This window comes from Vigna angularis, chromosome 3, assembly GCF_016808095.1.
Source record: "Vigna angularis cultivar LongXiaoDou No.4 chromosome 3, ASM1680809v1, whole genome shotgun sequence".
In the NCBI taxonomy this organism is placed as follows: domain Eukaryota; kingdom Viridiplantae; phylum Streptophyta; class Magnoliopsida; order Fabales; family Fabaceae; genus Vigna; species Vigna angularis.
The window spans coordinates 10539690-10566895 of record NC_068972.1 but is presented as its reverse complement, the minus strand read 5'-3'; the positions used below and the strand labels follow the sequence as shown (position 1 = coordinate 10566895).

Genomic DNA, 27206 nt, shown 5'->3' with positions numbered 1-27206 from the left:
AAAATCGCACCTACAAAATAACTAGGGAAGTCTCATGCAAATATATATAACACATAGTCTACCTTGGGGTTCAATATCCAACAATTATTAAAATAAAATACACATGCATCTATTCCAAATATCAAAAGAGACAAGAATATACATACACAGAAAGAAAGGGGAAAGAAAAAACACAAAGAAATACCACAAAAATTTTCACACCTAATTAAATGGCTTTTTTTTTTTGGAGTCACCATTTGTCGCAATTAAGATCACCACGAAATGACGAACCGTAAAAATAATGAGTTTAAAAAGTGATTTTCATAGTCGTCATCATAATTTATTCAAGAAAAATCTTCAAAAAATAATAAAATAAAACACAGTCTACAAAAATTAGTTTTGGGTCTGGGATTAGGTTACACATAGGAAAGCTATTAGCATTCTACTGCTGGTACCCGAAGACAATACCTTTAATTAAATATATAAAGTTGATATGGTTTTCAAAATATTTAATTTCCTCTGAAAATTACTCTAAAGAAATAAAATTAGTTTTTGTTTTTTTTGTCCGACAAGGATTAATCTTGCTCTCAGGATTAGGTAGTTCTTTATGAAAAAACTAATCGAAACATGACAAAATGTATCCCCATTCACGATGGAAAACCAGGAATCACGTAGTTCTCAATAAAATCCGTTAAAAATGTTAGTGTTTTTAGTTTTTGAAGATGTTTTACTTTTTTCTAATTTTCGGAGAGTTAAGAAAAATAAAAATATTAAGTATTAGGACGATGAGAACGATCACATAATTACTCTTACCTTTAACATATAAAAAATATAATTTTTTAATTTTATAATAATAATAATAATTTTATTAAGAAAATGTGAGTACGTGGAGTGAATATTGAGGTGCAACAAAGACAATGAGGATAAAGTTTACTGATAAGCTCGATAATACAAAAATAAGACAATAGCTGTACAAAATAAGAAATTAAGCCATGTCTAAAACACATTGCTCTCAAACGGGTGATTACAGTGGAAGAAGAGTAAATATGTGTGTAAGTACAACAGAAAAAGACCAGAAATATAATAGGAAGATAAGTTTTATAATAGATTATTGATTATATGTTAAAAAGAGGTCTATATTTATTTCATTTATTATATTAACATTATTTCTTAAAAAATATTAAAGTCTATCACAACAAATTATAGAAGAAAGAATGTTAGTTTTACGGGTGTCATGGATTAAAATCTCCAAAATCCAATTTACATTAGATCTTAATTTATACAAACTGGATTTAAAATTCAAATATATTTTAATTAAATAAAATTTAATTGAATTTTCCAATATAATTTACATACTTTTATAAATAAGATTTAAATTTATATTTAAATTAGTTTGATCTAGGCTCCATACGGTGAGATTCGACTTAACTTAACGTGGGTGAATCTGCACTTTAAACTCTTCATATATGAAAATATATTTAATTTCTATACATATAAATGCATTAGCCAAACATGAATTAAGTTGAGAATGTATAAAAATAAACCATGTTTTACGCCTATAACATTGGTTTATAGGAAGAAAAAGACAAATGATATAATAATTTTTTAGATAAGATAGAGCTAAATTATTTTTGTTTCCGGAAGAGAAGTAAATGAAAATGAAAATGGAAGTCTGTAAGAGGATATTGAGAAAAAGGAAGTAGAATGAAATGAATTACGTTGAAGAATAAGAATAAGAAAACAAAATTGAGGCGAGGTATATATAGCGTGAGGAATCAGAAGGCACTCTACTACTATAACGGGGATATGCTCGATTCGAGGGTGACGAGGGATCGCAGATCTGAATCTCATATTCCCAAAACCCTCATTCTTCTTCTTCTTCTTCATCTTCTCTGATCTCATTCCCAACAATTCCAAACCCTAACTGCATCACGCTCTTCCCAACATGTTGACCAAATTCGAGACGAAGAGTAACAGAGTGAAGGGATTGAGTTTCCACCCAAAGCGCCCATGGATCCTGGCCAGTCTCCACAGCGGCGTTATCCAGCTTTGGGACTACCGCATGGGAACCCTAATCGACAAGTTCGACGAACACGACGGCCCCGTCCGCGGTGTCCATTTCCACCACTCCCAGCCCCTCTTTGTCTCCGGAGGTAACTGTAACTAACTCTCTCAGATCTGCGCATTTCCCCTCAGATCCCTACCTCGCTAACCCTAATCTCGCAGGTGACGATTACAAGATCAAGGTCTGGAACTACAAGCTTCACAGGTGCCTCTTCACTCTCCTCGGACACCTTGATTACATCCGCACCGTCCAGTTCCACCACGAGAACCCATGGATTGTCAGCGCCAGCGACGACCAAACCATCCGCATCTGGAACTGGCAGTCGCGCACATGCATCTCCGTTTTGACCGGTCACAATCACTACGTCATGTGTGCCTTGTTCCATCCCAAAGAAGATCTCGTTGTGTCTGCCTCGCTCGACCAGACCGTTCGCGTCTGGGATATCAGTTCTCTCAAGAGGAAGACCGCGTCCCCCGCGGACGATATCCTTCGCCTAAGCCAGATGAACACCGATCTCTTCGGCGGCGTTGATGCCGTTGTTAAGTATGTTTTGGAAGGCCATGACCGCGGCGTTAATTGGGCCTCCTTCCATCCCAATCTGCCTCTCATTGTGTCAGCTGCCGATGACCGCCAGGTCAAACTTTGGAGGATGAATGGTAAATTACTGTTTTTCACGTGTCTGGCTTTCCAGTTTCATGGTTTAAACTGTGCTCAAATTACTGGATTCTTGTATAGGATTAGATGGTGGATGCTATTCGGATTATTGTGTTTGGTTGAGTGAGTGCAAGTGATTTGGGGATTGTTTGATTCTTTTCTCTCATTTTGGTTTTAAAATCTGATTACCGGAATAATTCTGCGATACGCAGTAATCAAATTCTCAATCAGAATCTATAAAGTATTTAAATTTGTTTCTGAAACAAGCGTTCTTGAGACCATTTGGGAGATGTTTTCTCATTTTCTTCTTTCATCATCTTAGTCAACACTCTGCTACGTCTTGCTACCACCATCAGTTTATTGAACAACCTTATTTTTGTTGTGTTTTTGAAGCTAAGCTCGTTTTTAAAAGTAGGAATCAGCCTCGCTCTTGTATATAAGAATTTATGTTTGAATTTTGTCCGTGATGTGGAATCTCCATTTTTTGTTCCTATCTGTGCTTGATTTTTGCTGAAAAATGAAAACTACCGAACAACGTATTTTAACTACAAAAATATCATTGAACATCCATAAACCACCATCTTGAGTTCTGCACTGATTACCAAACACATCAGTAGTTGTTGAGGTGAAAACTAAAACCCGTTTGTTTTCTGTTTTCAAAACCTGTTTTTGTTTGTTTGTTTTTATTCCCTGAGTACATTTCAATGTATTTGTTCTACGAGCACATTTCTATTTGTTAAATGTAGCAGATTTTGGATGAGAAATTGATTGTTGATAGTGTGGAATTGTTTTAGAAAAAAGGTTTTTTTAAAAAAAGAAAAAGTTGAGTAGAGAATCAAAGAGGCACTAAATCTTATGATGTATACCCTGTTTCGTCGAATCTTAATCATTGTGGGATATAGCGTAGAATATACTTGAATCTTAAACTTTGTGGGATGTAGTGTAGAATATACCTCTAGTGTTTGGGTTGGTATTGTTTATGTTATTAAAGATTTATATCTGTATTTTCAGACACCAAGGCATGGGAGGTGGACACCTTGAGAGGGCACATGAATAATGTTTCATGTGTTATGTTCCATGCCAAACAGGATATCATTGTGTCAAACTCTGAAGATAAAAGTATTCGGATATGGGATGCAACAAAGAGAACTGGAATTCAAACATTTCGCAGAGAGCATGACAGGTTTTGGATTCTTGCGGCCCATCCTGAAATGAATCTGTTAGCAGCTGGTCATGACAGTGGCATGATTGTTTTTAAGCTGGAGAGAGAAAGGCCTGCTTTTATAGTTAGTGCTGATTCATTGTTCTACACCAAAGATCGGTTCTTGTGTTTCTATGAGTTCTCAACACAAAGAGAAGTACAAGTACTTCCGTTTCGAAGGCCGGGCACTTTAAGCTTGAATCAATGCCCAAAAACTCTTTCCTATAGCCCATCTGAAAATGCTTTTCTTCTGTGTTCAGAGGTAGATGGTGGATCTTATGAGTTGTATTGCATATCAAAGGACAGTTACGGTAGGGGTGATGTGCAAGATGCAAAAAGAGGTCATGGAGCTTCAGCAGTCTTTGTTGCCCGTAATCGGTTTGCTGTGCTTGATAAGAGCAGCAATCAAGTCCTTATAAAAAATTTGAAGAATGAGATTGTGAAAAAGAGTGTCCTTCCAATTGCCACTGATGCTATATTTTATGCTGGAACAGGCAACTTGCTATGTAGGGCAGAGGATAGGGTTGTTATATTTGACCTTCAGCAAAGAATTGTTCTTGGTGAACTGCAGACTCCTTTTATTAAATATGTTGTCTGGTCTGATGACATGGAACATGTTGCTTTGCTCAGCAAACATGCCATTATAATTGCTAGCAAGAAACTTGTGCACCAATGCACTCTACATGAGACAATCCGTGTAAAAAGTGGAGCCTGGGATGAAAATGGTGTTTTCATTTATACAACACTAAATCATGTTAAATACTGCCTTCCCAATGGGGATAGTGGGATAATAAAGACACTGGATATTCCAATTTATATCACAAAGGTCTCTGGAAACACAATCTTTTGCTTGGATAGGGATGGAAAGAACAGAACAATAATTATTGATGCAACTGAGTATATTTTTAAGCTTTCCCTCTTGAAGAAAAGATACGATCATGTTATGAACATGATAAGGAACTCACAGCTTTGTGGACAGGCTATGATTGCTTATCTACAGCAGAAAGGCTTTCCTGAGGTTGCACTGCATTTTGTGAAAGATGAGAAAATTCGGTTCAATTTGGCTTTAGAGAGTGGGAACATTCAAATTGCAGTTGCATCAGCTACAGCAATTGATGAGAAAGATCACTGGTACCGATTGGGGGTTGAGGCTCTTCGCCAGGGCAATGCTGGTATTGTAGAGTATGCATACCAGAGAACAAAAAATTTTGAGAGATTGTCTTTCCTGTATCTTGTCACAGGTAACCTGGAGAAACTATCGAAGATGTTGAAAATTGCTGAAGTCAAGAATGATGTTATGGGCCAGTTTCACAATGCCCTATATATGGGTGATGTTCGAGAACGTGTCAAGATATTGGAGAATGTGGGCCATTTGCCTCTTGCTTACATCACTGCCTCAGTCCACGGGCTGCATGATGTTGCAGAGCGTCTTGCTGCTGAACTGGGAGATAATGTTCCATCATTGCCTGCAGGGAAAGTTTCTTCTCTCTTGATTCCTCCATCACCTGTCATGTGTGGAAGTGATTGGCCTCTTCTTAGGGTCATGCGAGGCATGTTTGATGGTGTTTTGGACAATACAAGTCGGGGAGTTGCTGATGAGGAGGAGTATGAGGCTGCTGATGCAGATTGGGGTGAGGAGCTTGACATAGTTGATGCAGATGGCTTACAAAATGGAGATGTTGCTGCGATTTTGGAGGATGGAGAAGTAGCTGAAGAAAATGATGAAGAGGGTGGATGGGACCTGGAGGATTTAGGTCTGGGCCCTGAAGCGGAAACTCCCAAAGCTTCTATCAGTACACAATCTTCTGTTTTTGTGACCCCAACACCTGGCATGCCTGTAAGTCATATTTGGATTCAGAAGTCATCTCTTGCAGCTGATCACGCAGCTGCTGGAAATTTTGATACTGCAATGAGGTTACTGAATCGGCAACTTGGAATAACGAATTTTGCCCCCTTGAAATCCATGTTTCTTGATCTTCATACTGGCAGTCATTCCTATCTGCGGGCATTTTCTTCTGCTCCAGTCATATCGCTTGCAGTTGAAAGAGGCTGGACCGAGTCAGCTAGTGCAAACGTGAGAGGGCCACCAGCACTTCCTTTTAAGTTGTCTCAATTGGATGAAAAACTTAAAGCTGGTTATAAATTAACTACTGCTGGAAAATTCAGTGATGCTCTTCGGACATTTGTTAATATTCTTCATACAATTCCTTTGATTGTTGTTGAGTCAAGGAGGGAAGTGGATGATGTGAAGGAACTAATTATCATAGTGAAAGAGTATGTTTTGGCTCTGCAGATGGAACTGAGGAGGAGGGAAGTTAAGGACAATATAGCACGGCAGCAGGAGCTTGCGGCATATTTCACACACTGCAATCTTCAGACACCTCACCTTAGGTTAGCTTTGCAGAATGCAATGACTGTCTGCTTCAAGGCAAAGAACCTTGCTACCGCTGCTAACTTTGCACGGAGGCTACTCGAAACAAATCCTACCATTGAAAACCAAGCCAAGGCAGCAAGGCAAGTGGTAGCAGCTGCTGAAAAAAACATGACTGATGCTACCCAATTGAACTATGATTTCCGCAACCCATTTGTAATTTGTGGTGCAACCTACGTGCCAATCTATAGGGGACAGAAGGATGTGTCTTGCCCATATTGTACTTCTCGTTTCGTGCCAACTCAGGAGGGGCAACTGTGTAATGTTTGTGATCTTGCCGTGATTGGGGCAGATGCTTCTGGCCTGCTTTGTTCACCTTCCCAGATACGCTGATTGAGTCACTGGATCAGGTCCAACGTTAAATTTTGTTTCGGGTCAGTTTTCAGCACTAGATGAATCCTTATTAATTAGTCAATATGTTCTTGGCACTGTGATATAAGCACGAGTTAGTCATGAGGAATTACATTTTCACCATGGTTGCCCTTCTCATTTCTTGAAAATGATTTTCAATGTAATAAATCCATTTCGTATCCGAGGGGTGTTAGTTTTTCATACATAAGAATGTGAAAGGTTGTACTTAGATCAAACGAAGGTTATAGGCTGTGCAAGAGTTAAATTGGCGCGGTTTTATTTGAGAAAGTACATAGTATGTCTGTGTTTAGTCGGGGTTTGGTCCCTTGGTTACAAAGTAATGTTTATTTGTAGTTATGTGACACATGATTGTTTATTTGATTTGGTCCTTGCAATTTACCTGCAGGTTGATTAAGTTCTAGGTGCTCTCAATGACCGCGTCCAGAATTATCATTAAGAATTCTTAAAGTATCGCATGAGGAATACTATCATCTCCTTTTGTTTTTATTACATTTTTCTTATCGGTGAGGCACACGAGGGCTAATAGAGTGTCTTTGTTAGCATTTTTTACTCCTAGCAATATTATTCACCCGTAGGTACCGGGTAGATATATCTAGGGCATGTTTGATTTGGGGTTTAGATAAAGTCCAACTGACTATTATATCTAAATTGAAGTTATTTTTAAAATAACTTCTATTTTGCACATTCGAAATATAAATATGGATATGAAGTTTCAAAAGTTAAACTTGGACAGAGTAGCACCTTATAGTTGTACTACTAGCATACAGAACAGTTAACCCACCTTTGTATTGTCAATAAATTCCAACTCTATTGTTGATGGCCAAAGGTACGCGATTGAGATTGTTTTTGAACTGCTCTAGCTTTTGCTACACCGGTTGGATATTTTCATATAAGGATTTTCTGTTGTCCAAGGAGAAGTGGTGTCCATGAACAAATTATACGAAACTGGATATTTGATCATCAAGCACTATATTTGTGTTTTTTATGGGCAGAAGTTGACATTGCCTTTAAATGATTTTTTAATTAAATGAATTTGATGTTTGTAAATTAAAGAAGTTAGGTGCTAACTAATTTTAGAAAATGTCTTATTTTTATTTAATTGAAAAAATGTTGCACTTTTTTCTTATTTTTTTTTTAAAGTTTTGTAAAGAAAGCAATTATTTGATGTTTTCTGTTTCGACTATTTTTTATAAATTTGTTGAATAAGAATGTAAATACGAAACAACGCATTTGTAATTAATGGCAAGTAGAAAATGTTTAATACATCAAATAGTGCACAAAACTTGTCTATTTTTATAAAAGTTGGTTTGAGACAGTGACTAAAATTTGTGAAAGGCAAAATGTTACAAAATAAACTAATTTTATGAATGATTTTTTTTTGTATTTTATCAACAGTTCTTTTGTGAACCTTTTTCTTGAATAAAACTTATTTTTTTTGAAATGTTTGCATCCATGTAAATATAATTATCTTGAAACTAATTTTCAGCAAATCTATCTAAATAAAATTAATTATCAATATTCGTTACATATAAAATAATCATTAAAATGATTTAATTTTTACCCTTGTATCATATACGTCTTTTTAAAAAACTAATTATGACATTTCTTGTTTTAATTATTATTAATATTTATCTTTTAGGCATTTCACTGTTTCTGAGATGTCATTATAAAGTATGTTGACCAAATTAGTTAAAAAAATTTAGTGCAAGTTAGAGTATTATGTTTAAAATTTAGGTTTTAAGAGATATCCTTATTAATATATGTTAATGAAATATAATAAGAGTTTTAAATTTAAGAGTTTGGTACATAACACTTAGTTTTGAAAATAAAATAATAAATTATTATTAAATTAATTTTTGGATTATAAAATCAATCTTATAAATCCCAGCATTAAAAGAAAAATTACATATATATTTAAAAATATTAAAATAAATATACATAATATAATTCAAACAAAGTAAAATTAGATTTAAAAAAATTACTTTAAGATCCCTTAAATTGCAGAACAATTTGATTGATGAAATTAGAAAAAAAAATCAATTTAAAAAATCAATTTAATTCTTGTAGTAATTTAGTATGTAAAAGAAAGAGAAGTTAACAAATAGTCAGTACGAGAGTGCTTCTGGAAAAAAAAATGACTAATATGAGAAAGAAATCCTAAGTATATTGCAAGAAGATTTATCACTAAAAAATGCATTGAAAGAATTTATCAATCTCTATACACTGAATTTCAAGCATTCGATTACACTCATTTTTTCGCTCAAGGCCTTCTTTACTTTTTCTCACCAGAATGACTTAGAAACATTGGAGTAATTGGCATCAAATGTTGTTCAGATGAGATGAGAGTCCTTTCAGAAGCTCAAGCAAGTAATGGCTGGCAGAAGTGAACCTCAGCCTATTTCTCCCCGCCATTTTGAATACTAATAAGGAAATAAACATATGCAGAAGTGAATTCTTTAAATAAATAAATCAGCCCAATTTGTAATAGAATGTAAGAACATGTACTAGAATCCTCAAACCACAGTTGAATAAAAAGATGAATAATTGCACCTGGAAGTGGGAGATAATGGATGATGTTCTTTAAAGACAATGCATGAAACCATAACCAAATCATGTCTCACTTTATGCAAGTTTCAGTCAATTAATAACTTGTTTGATTAGTTTAGATACTAATTTAAATAAGATAAAAGTATTTAATAAAAAAATTTGAAGTATCAATCCACAACACAGGGTAGCTTCCACCATTGTGACAAACAGGAAATACCCTCCCCAACGTCTTCTTTTTCATTTGAAATCCAAACTTAAAGTGGTCATAGGAGACCTTTTACAATGTTATAACTTAAAACTATCAATTGAATTTACAAGAATCAAAACCTACATTTGAGTTACTGCTTGATACAGACTTCTATTCTATAATATCCTTAGCTACCAGTGAAATTATGGTACATGCTTCTATCAAGCATATTCTAGTCTATGTACATTGGTTCAGATTGAGGACAAAATTTGAAGAAACTCAATACTGTTGGCTACCAAGCAGCAATTATCTTAGGAAGAATCCTTCAAGAGCTTTCAAGCTTTCCACATGCTAATAACCTTTTCAGCCTCTCTTTCAAAGCAGGGTGAAGAGCAGGACAAGAAATCAAGACATCAAGTGACCGAATGACACCTTTGCGCACAAGCAACTGAAAAGCCGATGACACACCTTTAACCAAGACACTCTTCCTTTCTACATCATAACTGTCCACAAGATGCAATAAGAACTCAAGAAGAGCATGAGTAATGTCAACATACTTTGGAATAGAATGCACCATGAGTAGAACCGCAGGCTCAATGTTCATAATGGTATCCACCCTTTCATCGAAAAAGAGCCAGTCATAAAACAAAGCCAGTTTCACATTAGCCACAACATGGTTCCTCCTACAAGAGGTCAAAAGCCAACCAATAAGCGCCCACCTAGGAACGATATCAGACTGAATGATCTCATTTGGAGGGTGGTGCGCACAACATATGAACCTCACAATATCAATTATAACAAACTCTTTATCAGGCTCATTCAAAAACTTCTTCGCAAACCAAACCTGATGCCTCTTCTGATGCCCCAACTTTATGCTTGTAAGCAAAAACCTCAATTGGGTCTCCATGTCAGGATTGATCCTCAGCAGAGAATACTTGCTGGAAGTCCTGGTGGAGTACATCTGAGCAACATCCTTAAACTGAAACCCCACAACATTAAACACACACGGATTAAACACAATGTCTTTCAACATAGCCCTAAACTCGGGAACATGAACCAAATCCTGCAACAAGCGAATAAAATCCCTCCCAATTTTCAAACACAAGTGAAACTCCTCTCTCATTATCTTCACGCACAGATGAATCTCCAACGTCTTCAAAGTCTCCAACTTTTCAACGCTACCACCCCTACAATGATCCGTTAAAACCCTAAGAAACGTGTACAACGCGAACGACAAAACGTGGGGCGAGTCTTCTAATAAGCGGCCCCAGTGTTCCAGAAAGAGGGTGACCAACTTGGAGCAGAGCCACAAGTTTCCATCGCTGCAATCGGCGCCGACGATTTGGCGCAAAAGGGAGACCAAAACGGCGTCGTAGCCGATACCCAAAACACACACCGTTTGATCAGTGAGCCAGAGTAGCTGCGTTTTGACGGATGCGAGGAGTTTGGGGTAGAGGTGGTTGACGAGGCCGAGGAGGAGGGTGACGAAGGTGGCGTAGCCGTCGGTGACGATGGCGTGCAAGTGTTTGATGTGGGTTTTGGCGAATTGGGGTTCCGTTAAAACGCCGTGAAGGATGGCACGGTTGAGGAGGGTGTATTGGTCGGGGCTTGGAATGGCTAAGGAGAAAGGGGGTCTCAGAGATGTTATCTGAGACTCAAAAGCTTCCCTCAGCGACGTTTCTAATGCGTTTTCTGCTTCCAAAGGTGGAGTCAGTGTTATCTTCAACGCCGCCATTGAAGCACGGAGGAGAGACACACCTCATTTGAATTTTAACCACGGTATAAATTTAAGCCTTAAATATATCTTCTTTTACTAAATTTCCGTATACTTATTTATAAAATAAATTACGTAATTTTTAAGGTAATAACTTTAGCACAATCCATAATTGATTCCCTTTTTCCAGAATCCATTTTAAAGCTTCTCACAACTAAATCCGTTCCTTCAAATAGTAAAACAGAGCCTTAAACGTAAGCTTTCAATAAAGTCAGACATTCTATCTCACTCACTTTGTTAGCTTATGGTATAATTGCTTTCTTTATATCCGGTTTATACGTAATATCTCAGGTTGATCCGTTCTTTTAAAAAAGTCTTAATCACGTTCAAATTTGGTTTAAAAGTGTTAATTTCATTCAAACATGATAAAATTTACGTCAATTAAATCTCTTTCGTTAAATATACAGAAACGGTATTAAGTTTTTCTTTCTCTCTTCTTTGCTTTTCTGTGCAATGCAGCCTTTTGTCAGTATTTGCAGTATTCATTGTCCTTTGCACGATTTGTAATCATTTTTAATGGTGGATGTTTTATTTTATGATTTAAATGTTATCGCTCGATTTGTAATCATTTTTAATGGTGGATGTTTTATTTTATGATTTAAATGTCATCGTTACATTAGTGAAAAGTTACTTTTTATTATCTAATAAAAAAATTATAATGCATGATAAGCACATATTATTAAAAGAATGTGAAAATTTGTAATAATTATTTTAAAAAATATTTTGAAGGTAGTTTATTCAATCAACATTGTAAAATTTGTTTTCACAATTGTTTAAAATTAAACTGAGGATATAATTTAATTCACACTGGCATTAAAAGATCTTTTGAATAAACTATAATTTTTCATCTTAAATTAATTTATATCAATTTTAAAAATATTAAGTTTAAAAATTTATGCATAAAGTAATTTAATTTTACAAAATATATTTGTACCCGTTTTTAGGTAGAATTTTGCAAAACATTTGTACCCGAATTTTATGTAGTTTTCAAGTTTATTAATTTTGTAATTAGTGCAAATGTTGTAATTCGTTTTCTCTTTGTCATATTTTTAGAAAGAATTCGTGTTAGTAGAAAGAATTTTTAGAAAGAATTCGTGAAGGAGCTAGTTTAAATGGAATTTTTTTTGCTGGTTTGAAGGTAGCATAGGATCTTGTCTAACCAAAATATATGTTCTTTTGTTTAACACCCAGTTTCAAAAGAATATGAAATTAATAAAAATATTATAATAAAGTTAAATACAAATAGAATTTGTAAAACCTCAGTAGTATTTAAATAAATTTAATAAATAAAAATAAAACATAGACGAAAAAAGAAAAAACGAGAGCTATGAAAAATAAATTTAATTAATTATGATTGTTTATTAATCAACACAAATATTATTATTTATTAATATTTTGTTTCAATTTTTGTAAATGTTGACGGAAAAAAATTTCAAAAACATTAATTATGATTGTTTTACATTTAAATAATTGTATGTATTAGTAATTGAAATATTTCATCCGAATAAAAATATTCTAATTTGAATTTACTTATCCAAATAAATAATGAAAAATAAAATAATTTAAACTAATATCAATTTAAATTTATTATATTTAAATATATCCTTTGAAAAATCTCTATATCAAAGCAAGGTAAAATTAAAAAAAATACTATAATATTTATAAATTTTAAGTATATCTAAATTTTCTATATTTTATTTTTTTATGACATATTTGTTATTAGATTTAATAATAGTGTATATAAAACTATAATTTATTATAAAAATAATTATTAATATAATTGATTGTTGTACCAATCAAAGGATAAGTAAAAACACATATGAATATTATGAACATAATTCAAAGACAAAAGCACATTAATAGCACTGACAAAGAGTGATGTGTTGCACAGAGGAGCAGAGGAGATAGAAAAAAAGTTAACGCCGTTTCTATGTATTTAACGGAAGGGACTTGATTGAGACAAATTTTACTAAGTTTGAACAAAATTGAGACAAATTTTACTAAGTTTGAACAAAATTGATACTTTTAAACTACGTTTGGACGAAATTGAAACTTTTTTAAAAGAGTAGACGAACTATTTTAGAATGTTAAAATAATTATTAAAAAATAAATGATATATTATTTTATTTATTTATCTCATAAAATGAAAACCTTTTCAAGATCTTGACAACAACAAAAATGCTAACTTTTTATTTAATTATAAATAAGATCTAACCGATAAATATTTAAAAGAATATATTTTATGGATTTCATAAGACAGAAGTTGATATTATAATTGTCTTGCATATAGTCTTACAAAGAGATTATATTGTAAATGTATTTTTATAAAATAAAATGTATGATAAAATAATTGGTATATCTTATTTTGGACGGGCTAAATATAAACTAATTCAATTTAATCTCATAAAAAAGTTTCAAATTCAATCAATTCTTTTATTTTAAATAATCTATGACTTCTATAACTATATATAAAGAGATTCATTTTTTTATGTTTTTTTTTTCAATTTTATTCTCTTAATTATTATTTTTTAAATTTAAATAATAATTCAAAATAAAAATTATTTTTTAATTTTATTATTTTAGTAACTACTTTTTTTATTTCAAATAATTAGTCATTAGAAAAAAATATATCCACTCTTTTATTGTAAAATTTCAAAAAATAATATTTTAGAAGCGATAATAATTTAAAAATAACGAGACTCTATTATTTTAATATTAAATAATTTATTTATAAATAATTTTGTTATATACATAACTTTAAAAAATAATTTCTAATGATAAGTTTTAAAATAATAAAATTTGTTTATAAGAAAATTATTTATAAATAAACTATTTTATATTAAAATAATCAAGTTTCACATGTCTTACGTTAATTACTTTTCAAATTTAAATAATTACTTATAATAAAAAATATATAATATTTTTTATTTTATCAACTAAAATTTACTTTATATATAACAATATTTTAAGTAAATTTGTTTTTTTAATTTTATTTATTTATTATTTTTAAAATTTAATTTTAAATATTTAAAACTGTGTAATCACACCTATATATATATATATATATATATATATATATATATATATATATATATATATATATATATATATATATATATATATATATATTTATATAGAGCTTAAGATAAGAACTCATACAAAAATAATAATAATTAGAAGACTTAAAATATAGTAATTATGTTTACATAAAAATGAAAAGTCATTACATATTTTAATATTTAGAATAAGATATGAATATTATTAATTTACTGTAATTAATTGAAAAGTTATATTTGTTTTTACGATTTTGAAAAGATAATTGTCTCTTGATGATGTCTATTAGCAGCCTCGACAAGCCAAGAGAGTACGAGAACTTAGATGTTTTGTACTGTCCAAGGCATTCTATATAAAGAAGTAAAGGATGTGAAGTTGTTGCATAACTAAGTTCAATAGAAGAAACAGAAAGAAGAGAAAAGTAGAAAAGAAAATGGTTGCTTTCTCTGACAAGCAAGAGGCTTTGGTGAATGGGGCATGGGAAGCATTCAAGGCAGACATTCCTAAATACAGTGTTGTCTTCTACACCTCGTAAGTATTTTCCTTAAACAAACATATGTACAGTTTTTCATGCATGCATGCATCGTATGTGTGTGTGTTTGGTTTTGACGAAAACAAAATGAACAGAATACTGGAGAAAGCACCAGCAGCAAAGAACTTGTTTTCCTTTCTAGCTAACGGAGTTGATCCCAGTAATCCTAAGCTCACCGGTCATGCTGAAAAGCTTTTTGGATTGGTAACTCTCAGCCAAAATCAAATTCATTTTTTCTTATTTTATAGTTTGATGATATATTTATCATATTTTTTAAATTGTAGGTGCGTGATTCGGCTGCACAACTTAAAGCAAATGGAGCAGTCGTGGCTAATGCTGCACTTGGTGCTGTCCACTCTCAGAAAGCAGTCACCGATGCTCAGTTTCTGGTACCAATATTACTATTGTTTTATGGTCTTATTTAGAATAAATTAATGCATAATTTTCAAGTTTTTTTTATCAGAATAATAATAATAATAATGTGTTAATGAATTGCAGGTGGTAAAAGAAGCTTTCGTGAAAACATTGAAGGAAGCTGTTGGAGCCAAATGGAGCGATGAGCTCAGCGGTGCTGTGGAAGTAGCCTACGATGAATTGGCAGCAGCTATCAAAAAGGCATATTAGGATTGCCATTATTTGTAATAAATAAATAAAAAGAACTTGTTATTAAACATGTTCCCCATATAAATGTTGCCCAAAAATAACTAAATTATAAATTATATTCTATTTGGATAACTGGTCTTGATATATATATATATATATATATATATATTAAGCATTTGTATGGTAAGAAGCACAATTTACCTTTTTTTACCACAATTTTCCATTTTACTTCTCTATTTTCAGAGTAAAGCATCAGGTTCTGCTGCAGCTCCATCTGTTCAGGTATGTAATTACCCGCTCAATTGTGGAAGTTTTCTTTATTTTCTAGTTTTCTTTATCTGTATTAAATATGGTGAAATTATGTCAGCCTGTCAGCAGTGCTGTTACAACTGTATCAACATCTAATTCCAACCCAGCTTCTGATCCTCCAGTGCAGACTCAGTGAGTCTATCTTTGAGGAGGTCGATTTCTATACTAACCAGCCACATTTTTCTTTATTTAATTTATCCAGTTTTGCAGGGCTGCGAACAACATCACATTTAGCATGGATGTCCCAACTACCAAGTATGGTTTTTGTCTCTACATTTTTCTTAAGATACTGTTAATAAATTCTACTGAATTTTTTAATTCCGGATGCCATAATTTACTCCCATAAAATAGTTAATGAGTGAATAACAATGAATTATGGTTTGGATCTTTAGTTCAATAAGAACAATTTGTCATGCTTTGAATTTTAATATTTAGTGTTATGGTTTGACTTTTCTCATGAGCTTTGCGATTGCTGCAACTGTTTTAATCAAAGGAATTAGTTTGATACCTGAAGCAGTCTATTTTTTTATTCAAATAATTTCACTGAATCTTTAGGGGGTTCATTTGGTTATTGTAGTAATCATTTAAGTAAAATTTGATATTTGCTGATCCTAGTTATTATGCAATGTAAGATGTTTTGTCGCTGCTTTTATTGTAACCATGGTGTTATCTTTCTTTTTCTTTTGGCCTGTAAACATTGTTGGGATGAGTTGTTTCTTTCATTTACATTGTTCCCTTTCCTATCATCAAAAAGCCTTCTAAATATTGTCTCTTCGTCATTTTTTCAGTGTTTCTGCAGACACTTATGGTCAGGCTGCAACGAATTTAGTTGCTGGCAGTAATCTTGAGCAGACTATTCAAGAAATCATGGACATGGGCGGTGACAATTGGGACAGAGACACTGTTAGTCTTGCTCTTCGGGTAGCTAATAATAACTCAGTGCGGGCGATTGATTACTTGTTATTGAAAATCATTCTCGATTACATTCATAGTACTGAAGATCTGTAATGAATATCTTTTTAATTTTTATGTCTAAATAATTAGTTGTATGAATCATATTAACATGTTCAACAATTTTATATAATAATATTCAATTTTAGTTCATATTAATTTATTGTTTGTTTTGTCAATAAAATTAATTTTATCACAATAAAAAAAAGTGATTTGTATACATTTTTTATGATTTTTGAATCATGATGGATGTCGAGATTCGTTCAAGACTAAACGAATTTTCCACATTTGTTCAAGCCTTTCTGTTTCTCTTCTTTTTCCTCTTACACAACAAACCACATACATCCATTTATAGAGCACATATACAAAAACAAGGAAGCTTTAACCACAAAACTGTACAAAGGAAGAATAAACGAAGAGAAAGAGGGAAAGAGGGAGGGGTCAAGGCTCTCTGTGTGCGAAGAAGTTAGAAAGAGAGAAAGTGAGGGGTGAGAACTCTTTCTTTGAAGAAGAGATGAAAAGAGAAAGTGAGGGAATGTAGTTTTTGTGTAATTAGAGAAAGAAAAAAGTAAAGAGAAGAGGTAGAGACAGCAGAATTAGGATTTTAAAAAAAACAAATAAAATTAAATAGTAAAAATTAAAAAATTTTAACTTATTTTTGAAAAAGAAAAAAATAGGGTGGTGGAAAGAGTAATTCTCTTTATTTTAATTTTGTTTTAATACCTTATGTTAATTGAGTTTGAGGTCCAATTACCATTTTAACATTCACACTTTCTATATGTTTTAGGCTTTATTTTTTTTAATGAATTTAAAAGGAAAATAAATTTAAAAATAAAATTTATAAAAATTAATATAAAATTATATTAACGTGATAAATTAAAAAAAATTATTTTTAAATTCATTCTCGTTACTCGTGCTCTCGCTTTCTTTTGACATTCCTGCCTCCAAAATCCTCTCCCCTCTCATTTAACCACGTTGTTCATTATTATTGGACAAAACTCTGAATTCTGTTAAGAGTAAAAACCGTCTGAAAAGCGAAAAATCACACGATTTTTCTTCCCACGCTCAATCTGCTTCTGCCCACGCGCAACATACCATTCCATTTTTTCTCACGTTTGAACCCATCAACACTCACGCTTTCCACCCTATACATGTCGAGAAGCTCCAAGAGGTATGCTCTGAACCTTAAATTTAGGCGTGAGTACAGGTAATTGTTGGAAACATGAAATTGCCTTGATGAAACTGCAATGTGTCTGCTGCGTTTTCGTTTTTCGTTACCGCGTCAATATATTCTATTGCTTCAATGTTATATTTCTTTACCTATGGTCAAATAAATATAGCGCCGATTCCTTGCTCTCTGCCGGCGACGCCGATAGTGAGTGATTCTGGAATTAGTGAATCCAGTTTACCTCTTCTTCTTTTTATTTCGGTTTCAGTCCCAATGCCAGTGCGATTTGTTGTTGCTGTTTGGATTGCTCAGCATATATATATGAGTTTTCTGTTTCTAGCTTTCAAGCATTTGATTTGTTTCTATTTTTACTTTATTGTTTCGATGTCAGTGGTTCAATGTCCACCTTATTTGTTTGTTGGAGTATTTTCGATGATATATTGATTCCAGAAAATTGGAGATACTTATGGTGTTCATTTTTTAGTTTCAGTGGCCTTTAATTGTTGTGCGAGACATTTGTTATTTTTTAACAGCTTGTTTGGGTTGGGTCTTTATTTGGATGGAAAATTAAATGCGAGAATGAGGATTGAAGAAAATGTGGTCTCTGCTTGATTCCCATGGCTGTCCTCTTGATCCAATATTGAGAGGTTATCTTGGTTTTACTTTGTGGTTATCCTGGCATGGCTATGTGGCTGGGCTTTAGAGGTATTCCTTAAGCTGTTCTCTTTACATGTGAGTTGTTTTAATGCATGTAGAATGGTTCTCGGTGACATTTTAGTACCTACTGCATCCTTTTTATTTGTTTTATGGTATACTATGTGGTTTTATTCCAAAAGATATTTGCATGATGTATTCAAATGTTAAGAAATCCATCACGATGTATTTTAGAAAAGAGAAATGACAACTCATACCGATATTTTAATTATTAAAAGAGTTAATTTTTGTATCTATGAAAAAGAAAAGAGATTTAAAAGTAAAATAGTATATATAAAATGTGATCAGTAAAAATTTGTTCGTGTAAAAATAATCATACTCTTTAAAAAAATAAAGTGCCTGTGGGCCCGCTTGGTTTTTTAATTATGTGCACTTAAATGTACAAAAGGAAATGTCTTTTTTAACAACTTTTTTTTAACAATTTTTTGACAACATTGACATGGTGACTTATGATGGGTTGATTTCAAATATTTTTCTGAAAACAAATTCAAACAGACCAATAAAACAATAACATGTGGCCCATTGTCAAAAAATTGTTAAAATTTGTTGTTAAAATATCAGGATCCGTGTGCAAAATTTTCCTTAAATATGAAAATGAAAGTAGGCTATGCATGAAGTTATAAATAATGTATAATCTTTTAAAATTGTAATGATATAAAAGAGAGTTATAAATTATAAACTCAACACTACAAGGCATTGTACAGGTAACTTTTGACTTCTTTTTTGTTTAATAATTACCTTTACGTCAAAGCAGAAAGGAAAAATAAATTAAACATTTAAAAAATTCACATTTGAATTCCGTACTTACTTTGACTACTTTCAAAGTGAGATTTTGACGACATTTCTGAAAAGTTCACAGTCTCCTCCTCATAATTTGGATCGACAAGTTCCACATTCCACAACACAAGGCAAGAGAATTCAATTACAATCACAAATAAAAGCAAGTTTTCGTTTCTCTCACTCTCCAAACCATCTATATATAAACACTTATTGGAGTGAAATTATTGAACTGAACAACAGAAAACAAATACAGATAAAGAAATATGGGCGCTTTCACTGAGCAACAAGAGGAATTGGTTAATAGCTCATGGGAGGCATTCAAGGGAAACCTTTCTCAAAATAGTGTTACGTTCTTCAAATTGTAAGTTTTGACTCTTATTATATGAATTGAATCCTTCATAGAATTTGTCAGTGTTGTTTTTCCTTTCGTGTTTGTGAGTATGTTGGGTTTTGGTTTGATTAAATAAAAGGGTATTGGAGAAGGAACCAGGAGCAAAGGACTTGTTCTCATTTCTAGCCAATGGAGTAGATCCCAATAATCCTAAGATGGCTGCCCATGCTGAAAAGCTTTTTGGAACGGTAAACTCAGCCAACTAAACTTATAATTTTTTTACAAATCTAATAACATGTCTTTTATGCGTACTACTTTTCGTGCGACATATGATGTTTTTTGAATTGCAGGTGCGAGACGCAGCTGTTCAACTTAAAACAAAGGGAGAAGTGGTGGCCGAAGCCAAACTTGGTTCTGTCCATATTGAAAAAAAAGTCACCGATCCTCAATTTGCGGTACGTATGATGAATAATAAATCATAGATAAGCGTTAATCATTTGCGAAAGTTTTATCCGAAAAATGAAGGAAAAACATAGAACTGATTATAATTGATTGGTACGTAGGTGATTAAAGAAGCACTGCTGAAAACAATAAAGGAAGCAGTTGGAGACAAATGGAACCAAGAACTGAACGATGCATGGGAACAAGCCTATAATGCTATGGCAGCAGCAATTAAGAAGGCAATGGCTTAGGATCTATTCATATGAAGTCTAATCAATAATCTTTGTTTCGCTCAAATTTTTTATTAATTTCTTCATATAAATGTCAGTTATATCAAGTAGAATATTTTGTATTTGGATAAACATTCTTCATTTTTTTTTGCTCAGGCTTACGTCTGTGAATCACAAATCGATACTTGACAAACGAGTTCAAGTAATGTATACGTGTAATGAATTAGGTTTTTTGTTATTATTTAAGCATTCTCTTACACTTAAATTCTAATATTTAAGCAAGAATTTTCGAATAAGAGGAAAAATTATTTTACATGTATTTGAAATATTAACAAAAAAATTAAAAATCAAATGTAGATTTAAGTCTCCCTTAAGGATAGAAGAGATGTAACTTTACAAAGAAAAAAAGGTTTATAAATTTCTAAAACTTTTAGATTAAAGATAATGTTTAATGTTTTTTTTATCGACAATTATTAATTGTTAATATTTTATTAGTGGATAAGTTGCATTTATAACTTTTTATTTTTATTTTTTCTAAATTATTTAAACCAATTTTATAACTTTTAAATGATTAAAGAAAAGTTGAATTCATAATATATCTGATCTTCCATTCTGTATGAATTTCCTAAAAGAAAATACTATCAGTTGTATCAAACGCTACAGTATACTAAATTGGTTTTATAAACATTCAAGAAATCACTCTGTAATTTTATATAATTTACGTACATTACTTTAGTTATAAGTTATCACTATTTTTTTTTCTGACAGCTACATGTTGAGAAAAAAAAATCAAAAGAAAATCCTATAAGTCACCTTTCTACAATAGGGTGAAGCCAACTTTGAAAATTGGATCTCAAAAATGAAAAGATTGCTTTAACCTTTCAAATTAAAGAAAAAAACGGTTTCAGTGTCTTTGATCGATTTACTAATTTGGAATTTTAAGTTATTTTTAAAAATTTATTCCTCAAACTTTCAAAAAGTACCTGCACAATACTGGTTAAATTTAAAGTTTCAAAGTTTTTTTAACATAAATATTAGACGGTAAGATTTCCATAAATTGTTTGGCAGTCTAATTGGATAAAGGACTCATGGAGCTGTTTGATGTTGTCGTAATCTGACTGCATGCGGTGACTCTTATAATTAAGGGCATATGACATATATGTCTACATATTTACAGTTTTCTATGTGGTGATATATATTTTGAAATGTTAGAGTAGCTAAAATAACATGAAATTATTTTAAAATTATATATATATATATATATATATATATATATATATATATATATATATATATATATATATATATATATATATTTGTTTGGGTTCCACCTTTAAACAATATTTTAAATAAAATATAGACCATTTTTAAAGGTCTAACTTCATTTATTTCAAATTAATGGATTTATTGTATTATTGGTCTATACAAGTTATTAGTAATTATAATTTATTATATTATTATGTAATATATATATATATATATATATATTATAATAGAAATATTATATAATTAATAAATTACTTATTTACAATTGATTATCTGTTAGGATTATTAAACAAGGTATAAACGTTATCATTTTCATTAACTCTAAAAGTTTTACTTTTATGTTAGTCTAATTAAAAAAATTAAAAAAATTTATAATTAAACATTAGTTAGTTTAATTTGTATTTTGAACAATAATTAGTTCAATTTAAATTAATATAATTGAGTTTAAATAAAAAATCCTCCTACTGTCCACACCTTCTTGTACATCCAATCGTAGCCTGTGAAATTCTTTCTATCTGTGACTTTATATTACTGTTTAGGTCTTTTAAATAAAGCAAAAAATAAATAGATTTTCAGTACTGGTAAAAATAGTTAAGTCAATATTATATGTTTAATTTTTATTTCATAAATATAAAAATCAATAAAATTTAAACGATTTAGATTACTATTGTACATGTAATTCAAAATATACTTTTAACATCCACTAGAATGAATTAAGACAATAAATCGATACATTTGCATGACAAATAAGTATCTCATTAGAAATTACTGCTGATAAAAAAAATCTAATTGGGTATTATATTTCTTGTTATAACATGGATTAAACGACATACTCGTTTATTCTTTTTATAGGAACAAATATATTGCTGGTTAAAGAAAAAAAGTTACTGCATGCATCTTTCACATCTTGTTGATTTTTTACAAAGGAGTGCTCCCAAAAATAATAATTCGTTACAGAAAATATTAAAAATCGTTAAATTAAATTTTACTATAAGAAAATAATTAAACATTAACAAATTTAGAAAGAAAAATAATTAATTATTATATTGAATAAGTTAAACACTATTTTATAACTTAAAAGTTATTGATATCTAAAATAGTTAATGTATATATTGAATATAAATAAAAAAATTAAGTAATATGTAGGAAAAAAAAATTATAAACTCATTGTTTTAAAGTTTTGCATTTTGTCAATATCTTATATGAATTTAACTCTCTTCATTATTACTAAATTATTCTTCTGAATTCTTGTAAAAAAAAATTTATTGATGATATCAAATCAAAAGTTCATCAAAGTATAGATCTCATTAACACATTAAAGGAAGGAAATATGGAAATTTCATTTGTAATTTCTTTTACTTTATATTTGAAAACATGTTATTATAAAACAATGTGTAATATATATACTCGATCAGCAAGTATAGATGACTTTTGGGTGTAATATTTGTTGTAATTTGAACAAGTACAGAATCTTTTTTATTTTTGATTTCTTAATTGATGTTCTTAAGGCATATGTTAACCACACTTATAATTAAATTATGAATTTACTTTAATTAACTGAAAAAATGTTTGATGAAGTTTTTATAAAGATAATTGCCTTTTCATCATGCCTTTTGACACTCTCAACAAGCCAATTAATTACAAGACATATGCTTTAGTTTTTCTCACACCAATTAGCTTTCTATATAAAGAAGTAAAGGATGTAAAGTTGTTGCATAACTGAGTTGAATAGAAGAAACAGAAAGAAGAGAAAAGTAGAAAAGAAAATGGTTGCTTTCTCCGACAAGCAAGAGGCTTTGGTGAATGGGGCATGGGAAGCATTCAAGGCAGACATTCCTAAATACAGTGTTGTCTTCTACACCTCGTAAGTATTTTCCTTAAACAAACATATGTACAGTTTTTCATGCATGCATGCATCGTATGTGTGTGTGTTTGGTTTTGACGAAAACAAAATGAACAGAATACTGGAGAAAGCACCAGCAGCAAAGAACTTGTTTTCCTTTCTAGCTAACGGAGTTGATCCCAGTAATCCTAAGCTCACCGGTCATGCTGAAAAGCTTTTTGGATTGGTAACTCTCAGCCAAAATCAAATTCATTTTTTCTTATTTTATAGTTTGATGATATATTTATCATATTTTTTAAATTGTAGGTGCGTGATTCGGCTGCACAACTTAAAGCAAGTGGAGCAGTCGTGGCTGATGCTGCACTTGGTGCTGTCCACTCTCAGAAAGCAGTCACCGATGCTCAGTTTCTGGTACCAATATTAATATTGTTTTATGGTCTTATTTAGAATAAATTAATGCATAATTTTCAAGTTTTTTTATCAGAATAATAATAATAATAAAAATGTGTTAATGAATTGCAGGTGGTAAAAGAAGCTTTCGTGAAAACATTGAAGGAAGCAGTCGGAGACAAATGGAGCGATGAACTCAGCGGTGCTGTGGAAGTAGCCTACGATGAATTGGCAGCAGCTATCAAAAAGGCATATTAGGATTGCCATTATTTGTAATAAATAAATAAAAAGAACTTGTTATTAAACATGTTCCCCATATAAATGTTGCTTAAAAATAAGTCAATTATAAATTATATTCTATTTGGATAACTGGTCTTGATATATATATGTTTGCGATTCATAGATATTCGAGAAAAAGAATCACAAAAAAAAAAAACATACACACACATTATTTAAAATAATATGTTTTTTAATTTTTTTATCAAGATTAATTAAATGGGTCAAAAAAAAATTTCCCCTAAAAAATATAAATAAGTAGCACTGACATACTCTCAAACAATTAATGTAGCATAAATTTAATTTAACCCTATATTGAATATTGAGTATATTACATAATAAAGATGATACTTTCCCACTGGCAGTGAAGAATACTGTTTAAGATTAGAATAGTGCAATGAAAACAAATTTGTATATATGGCAAGACACTTATTTGGTTTTCTTTTCTGTCTGTATAACATGTATATGGTTTAGGACCTCTTTTGTTCTTATCTAATTTTTTTTATGATAAAAAAACATAAATTCAAAATTATATCATAACGGATGGCAAAATTATTTCGACTCATCTAACTTTAGAAATGGAATAAGATGGTTGAGTTATATAATTTTTTCTTTTTAAAAAGTATGAGTCTAAATCCTAAATATAAAAGAAAAAAATTTAACATGCAAGGAAGAAAATTGAAAAATTCAATGTCTTAATGGTTTTGGTTAAAAGTAATGTCAATATTTTATGTGGGTTGAATTTGTGTCTCATTGATATTATTTGTCTCATGTTCTATTATAAAAAAGTTTATCAATGGTATCATAGTTAAAGGTTTGTTTTGGTGATCAGTTTAAACGAGATATAATATTGGTAAAGAAACCTAGATAGAAGAATTAGTTGTATCTAAAGTCTTCTTGATAGGGTTTAAAGTAAGTGTGTTATATTGTGGTATAGCAACCGTATAAGAAGGTTACTATTAAAGTAGGGTTGAAAATGTTTTCGCTTGAGGGAGAATATACTAATATGGAAGGTATTCACCTTATTCTTGAGGTACAGATGGTTGGAAATTTAAGTATAAGTTATCAAAATAAAAAATAAAAATAATTGAAAAAATACTTAACTTAAAATAAAACGAGCTAACATGTGACACATCTTTAACGATGTTAGTGCGGAACTGACAGCAAAGACCTAATTGTTACAATTATTCAAAAATAAGAACTCAATTAAGATTAAAAAAAAAGACCTATTTGGAAAAGTCACCAAAAGTAGGGACTATGTAAATAATTAAATCTTATTACAAAAATGTCATCGCGTCTACTTTTTATACTAATTATAACTAGATCTAGTATAATAAGTTTCTTTCTTTATTACAACAATGTCATCGCACTCAATTTTTATACCGGTTGTAAATATGACCAAATATAAAAAGTGTTATCTTATTTAAAATTCTTCCACCGTGTCACTTATTATAATGTGTTAATTATAATTTGTATAAAAAATCGTTACAAAAAATAATTTTTGCACTAGTTTGTATTGAAAGTCTTCAAACAAATGGAAGAATAATTCTAAAACGTAAGGGTTTCTTTTATCAAAAGTTTTCATGGAGTTTCGAATAAGTGTGAATTTAAATTTCACATTAGATAGAAATAAAATATGAAAGTTGAGTATTTTATATATAAAAAAAACTCATCATATATATATATAATTTATAATTTCATGAAATTTAAAAATATATAATATATTTGTATGCAAATAAATTGTGTATGCTAATAAAATAAATGAATTAATACCTTTTTTCTTTTTACAATTTTTCTTTTTATTGTGTTTTTTTCAATCTTTTATGCTTCACATGTCATTTTATAGTTCAACAACTCTCATCTTATTATGATAAAATGCCAATTAAGAGAAAACATGTAATTTGAACAATATTAACATTAAAAGAAATAGTTAGTTGAGTCCGTATTCTCTCTCAACATCATTTCTTTAATTGGACAACTTATTTTAAAAAGGAAGATACAATATTAAATCTTCTTTAAATATCAACATTTTTCAACTTCCATATAATATATAATATGTTAGGCATCACTGTCATAACATAAATGTTTTATTAAAAAAAAAAGAAAACGGGAATAAAGCACACCAAATCCATGATAAAAATACATCAGATACATAAATAAAAAGTACCTATGATGAAAAAAAGTAAGTAAATACACAAATGGAAAAAAGTAAATAAATGCAATACCAATAGAAAACTAAAGTTCAATAATCAAATTTTGCTCATCATATTAAACCCCCTCACAATCTACAAAAGACCTTTAAAACTTACTATATTTGCTTTTTGGAAGATTTAATATTAACGTCCATCCTCACCAAACTTTCTTGTAGTTTGAATCCACTTATCATCTTTCTTAAAATTATAATTTTCACTCTTAGAGGTTGTTTTTAATTTCTCCATAAAACGAATTTTTTTATACATCAAAAATTAAGAACACCCTCATAATTACAATGAGATAAATATAAATGTGTTAAACCCTGTGAATCTTCAAGGTTGGGTTTTTTCTGAATTCTATCTTCTCCATTGTCATGATTTTTTTTTTCTTAACTTATTGCGAAAATACTCAATATATTTACTTCGTGTCGAACTAAAGACGAATACATAGCACACGCTATATCTGTTTAGCATCCACTCTCGCCAAACACAAGTTTCTACTGATTTTTATAACAAACATCTATTAAGAAGCTAGCATTTTGTTTAAACAAAGGATTCATTATTTAAAGTAAGATCATTCTCGTTTTAATATAAAGATAAATTATTTTAGAAAAAATGTTAATCCTGTGTGATCAAATTCCATATCTATTAGTTGTTGTATAAAAGCTGACAAAATCACGAGCAATATTTCTTGAGACATGTAGATTCATTATCCTTAAGGACTTACCCGCAACCCCCATGATACAACAAGAACTTCTCAGACCAGAAGAAAGAAGAAAGGAGAAGGAGAGAAGACTGACTTGGAATGTGTTTTGGAATGGAGAAAGAGCTCTTTATTTATAGAGCTAGGGAATAATAAAAGTAATAAAAGATAATAAAAAACATTAAATATTTACCGTTGGAACATTTAAGAAAA

General features: G+C 30.8%; 6 protein-coding genes across 8 annotated transcripts; 5 read left to right on the top strand and 1 right to left on the bottom strand.

The window, feature by feature from the left end:
- Positions 1-1658: 1658 nt before the first annotated feature.
- LOC108321981 (coatomer subunit alpha-2) lies at positions 1659-7553 on the top strand. Of its 2 annotated transcripts, XM_017553905.2 has the most exons (4): positions 1665-2132; positions 2206-2700; positions 3710-6704; positions 7088-7553. In XM_017553905.2, exons 1-3 carry the CDS (start codon positions 1925-1927, stop codon positions 6661-6663), a joined length of 3657 nt encoding a protein of 1218 aa, XP_017409394.1. In that variant the 5' UTR covers positions 1665-1924; the 3' UTR covers positions 6664-6704; positions 7088-7553. The 2 variants fall into 2 exon arrangements, with proteins under 2 accessions (XP_052731485.1, XP_017409394.1); XM_052875525.1 differs by having other exon boundaries at positions 1659-2132; positions 3710-7553.
- Positions 7554-9369: 1816 nt separating this feature from the next.
- LOC108321966 (uncharacterized) lies at positions 9370-11180 on the bottom strand. Its single transcript, XM_052875112.1, has one exon. It carries the CDS (start codon positions 11169-11171, stop codon positions 9762-9764), a length of 1410 nt encoding a protein of 469 aa, XP_052731072.1. The 5' UTR covers positions 11172-11180; the 3' UTR covers positions 9370-9761.
- A 3462-nt stretch (positions 11181-14642) lies between these two features.
- LOC108321976 (leghemoglobin-1) lies at positions 14643-15515 on the top strand. The gene is made up of 4 exons (XM_017553899.2): positions 14643-14795; positions 14892-15000; positions 15081-15185; positions 15295-15515. The coding sequence occupies exons 1-4, from the start codon at positions 14698-14700 to the stop codon at positions 15418-15420; spliced, it is 438 nt and encodes a 145-aa protein (XP_017409388.1). The 5' UTR covers positions 14643-14697; the 3' UTR covers positions 15421-15515.
- A 64-nt stretch (positions 15516-15579) lies between these two features.
- Positions 15580-16812, top strand: LOC128195898 (probable ubiquitin receptor RAD23a). Of its 2 annotated transcripts, XM_052874690.1 has the most exons (4): positions 15580-15681; positions 15767-15840; positions 15919-15963; positions 16497-16812. In XM_052874690.1, exons 1-4 carry the CDS (start codon positions 15580-15582, stop codon positions 16714-16716), a joined length of 441 nt encoding a protein of 146 aa, XP_052730650.1. In that variant the 3' UTR covers positions 16717-16812. The 2 variants fall into 2 exon arrangements, with proteins under 2 accessions (XP_052730650.1, XP_052730651.1); XM_052874691.1 differs by lacking the exon at positions 15767-15840 and having other exon boundaries at positions 15911-15963.
- A 2444-nt stretch (positions 16813-19256) lies between these two features.
- Positions 19257-20498, top strand: LOC108321975 (leghemoglobin C2). The gene is made up of 4 exons (XM_017553898.2): positions 19257-19682; positions 19792-19900; positions 20003-20107; positions 20216-20498. Exons 1-4 carry the CDS (start codon positions 19585-19587, stop codon positions 20342-20344), a joined length of 441 nt encoding a protein of 146 aa, XP_017409387.1. The 5' UTR covers positions 19257-19584; the 3' UTR covers positions 20345-20498.
- Positions 20499-23300: 2802 nt separating this feature from the next.
- Positions 23301-24191, top strand: LOC108321974 (leghemoglobin-1). The gene is made up of 4 exons (XM_017553897.2): positions 23301-23453; positions 23550-23658; positions 23739-23843; positions 23955-24191. The coding sequence occupies exons 1-4, from the start codon at positions 23356-23358 to the stop codon at positions 24078-24080; spliced, it is 438 nt and encodes a 145-aa protein (XP_017409386.1). The 5' UTR covers positions 23301-23355; the 3' UTR covers positions 24081-24191.
- The last annotated feature ends 3015 nt before the right edge of the window (positions 24192-27206 follow it).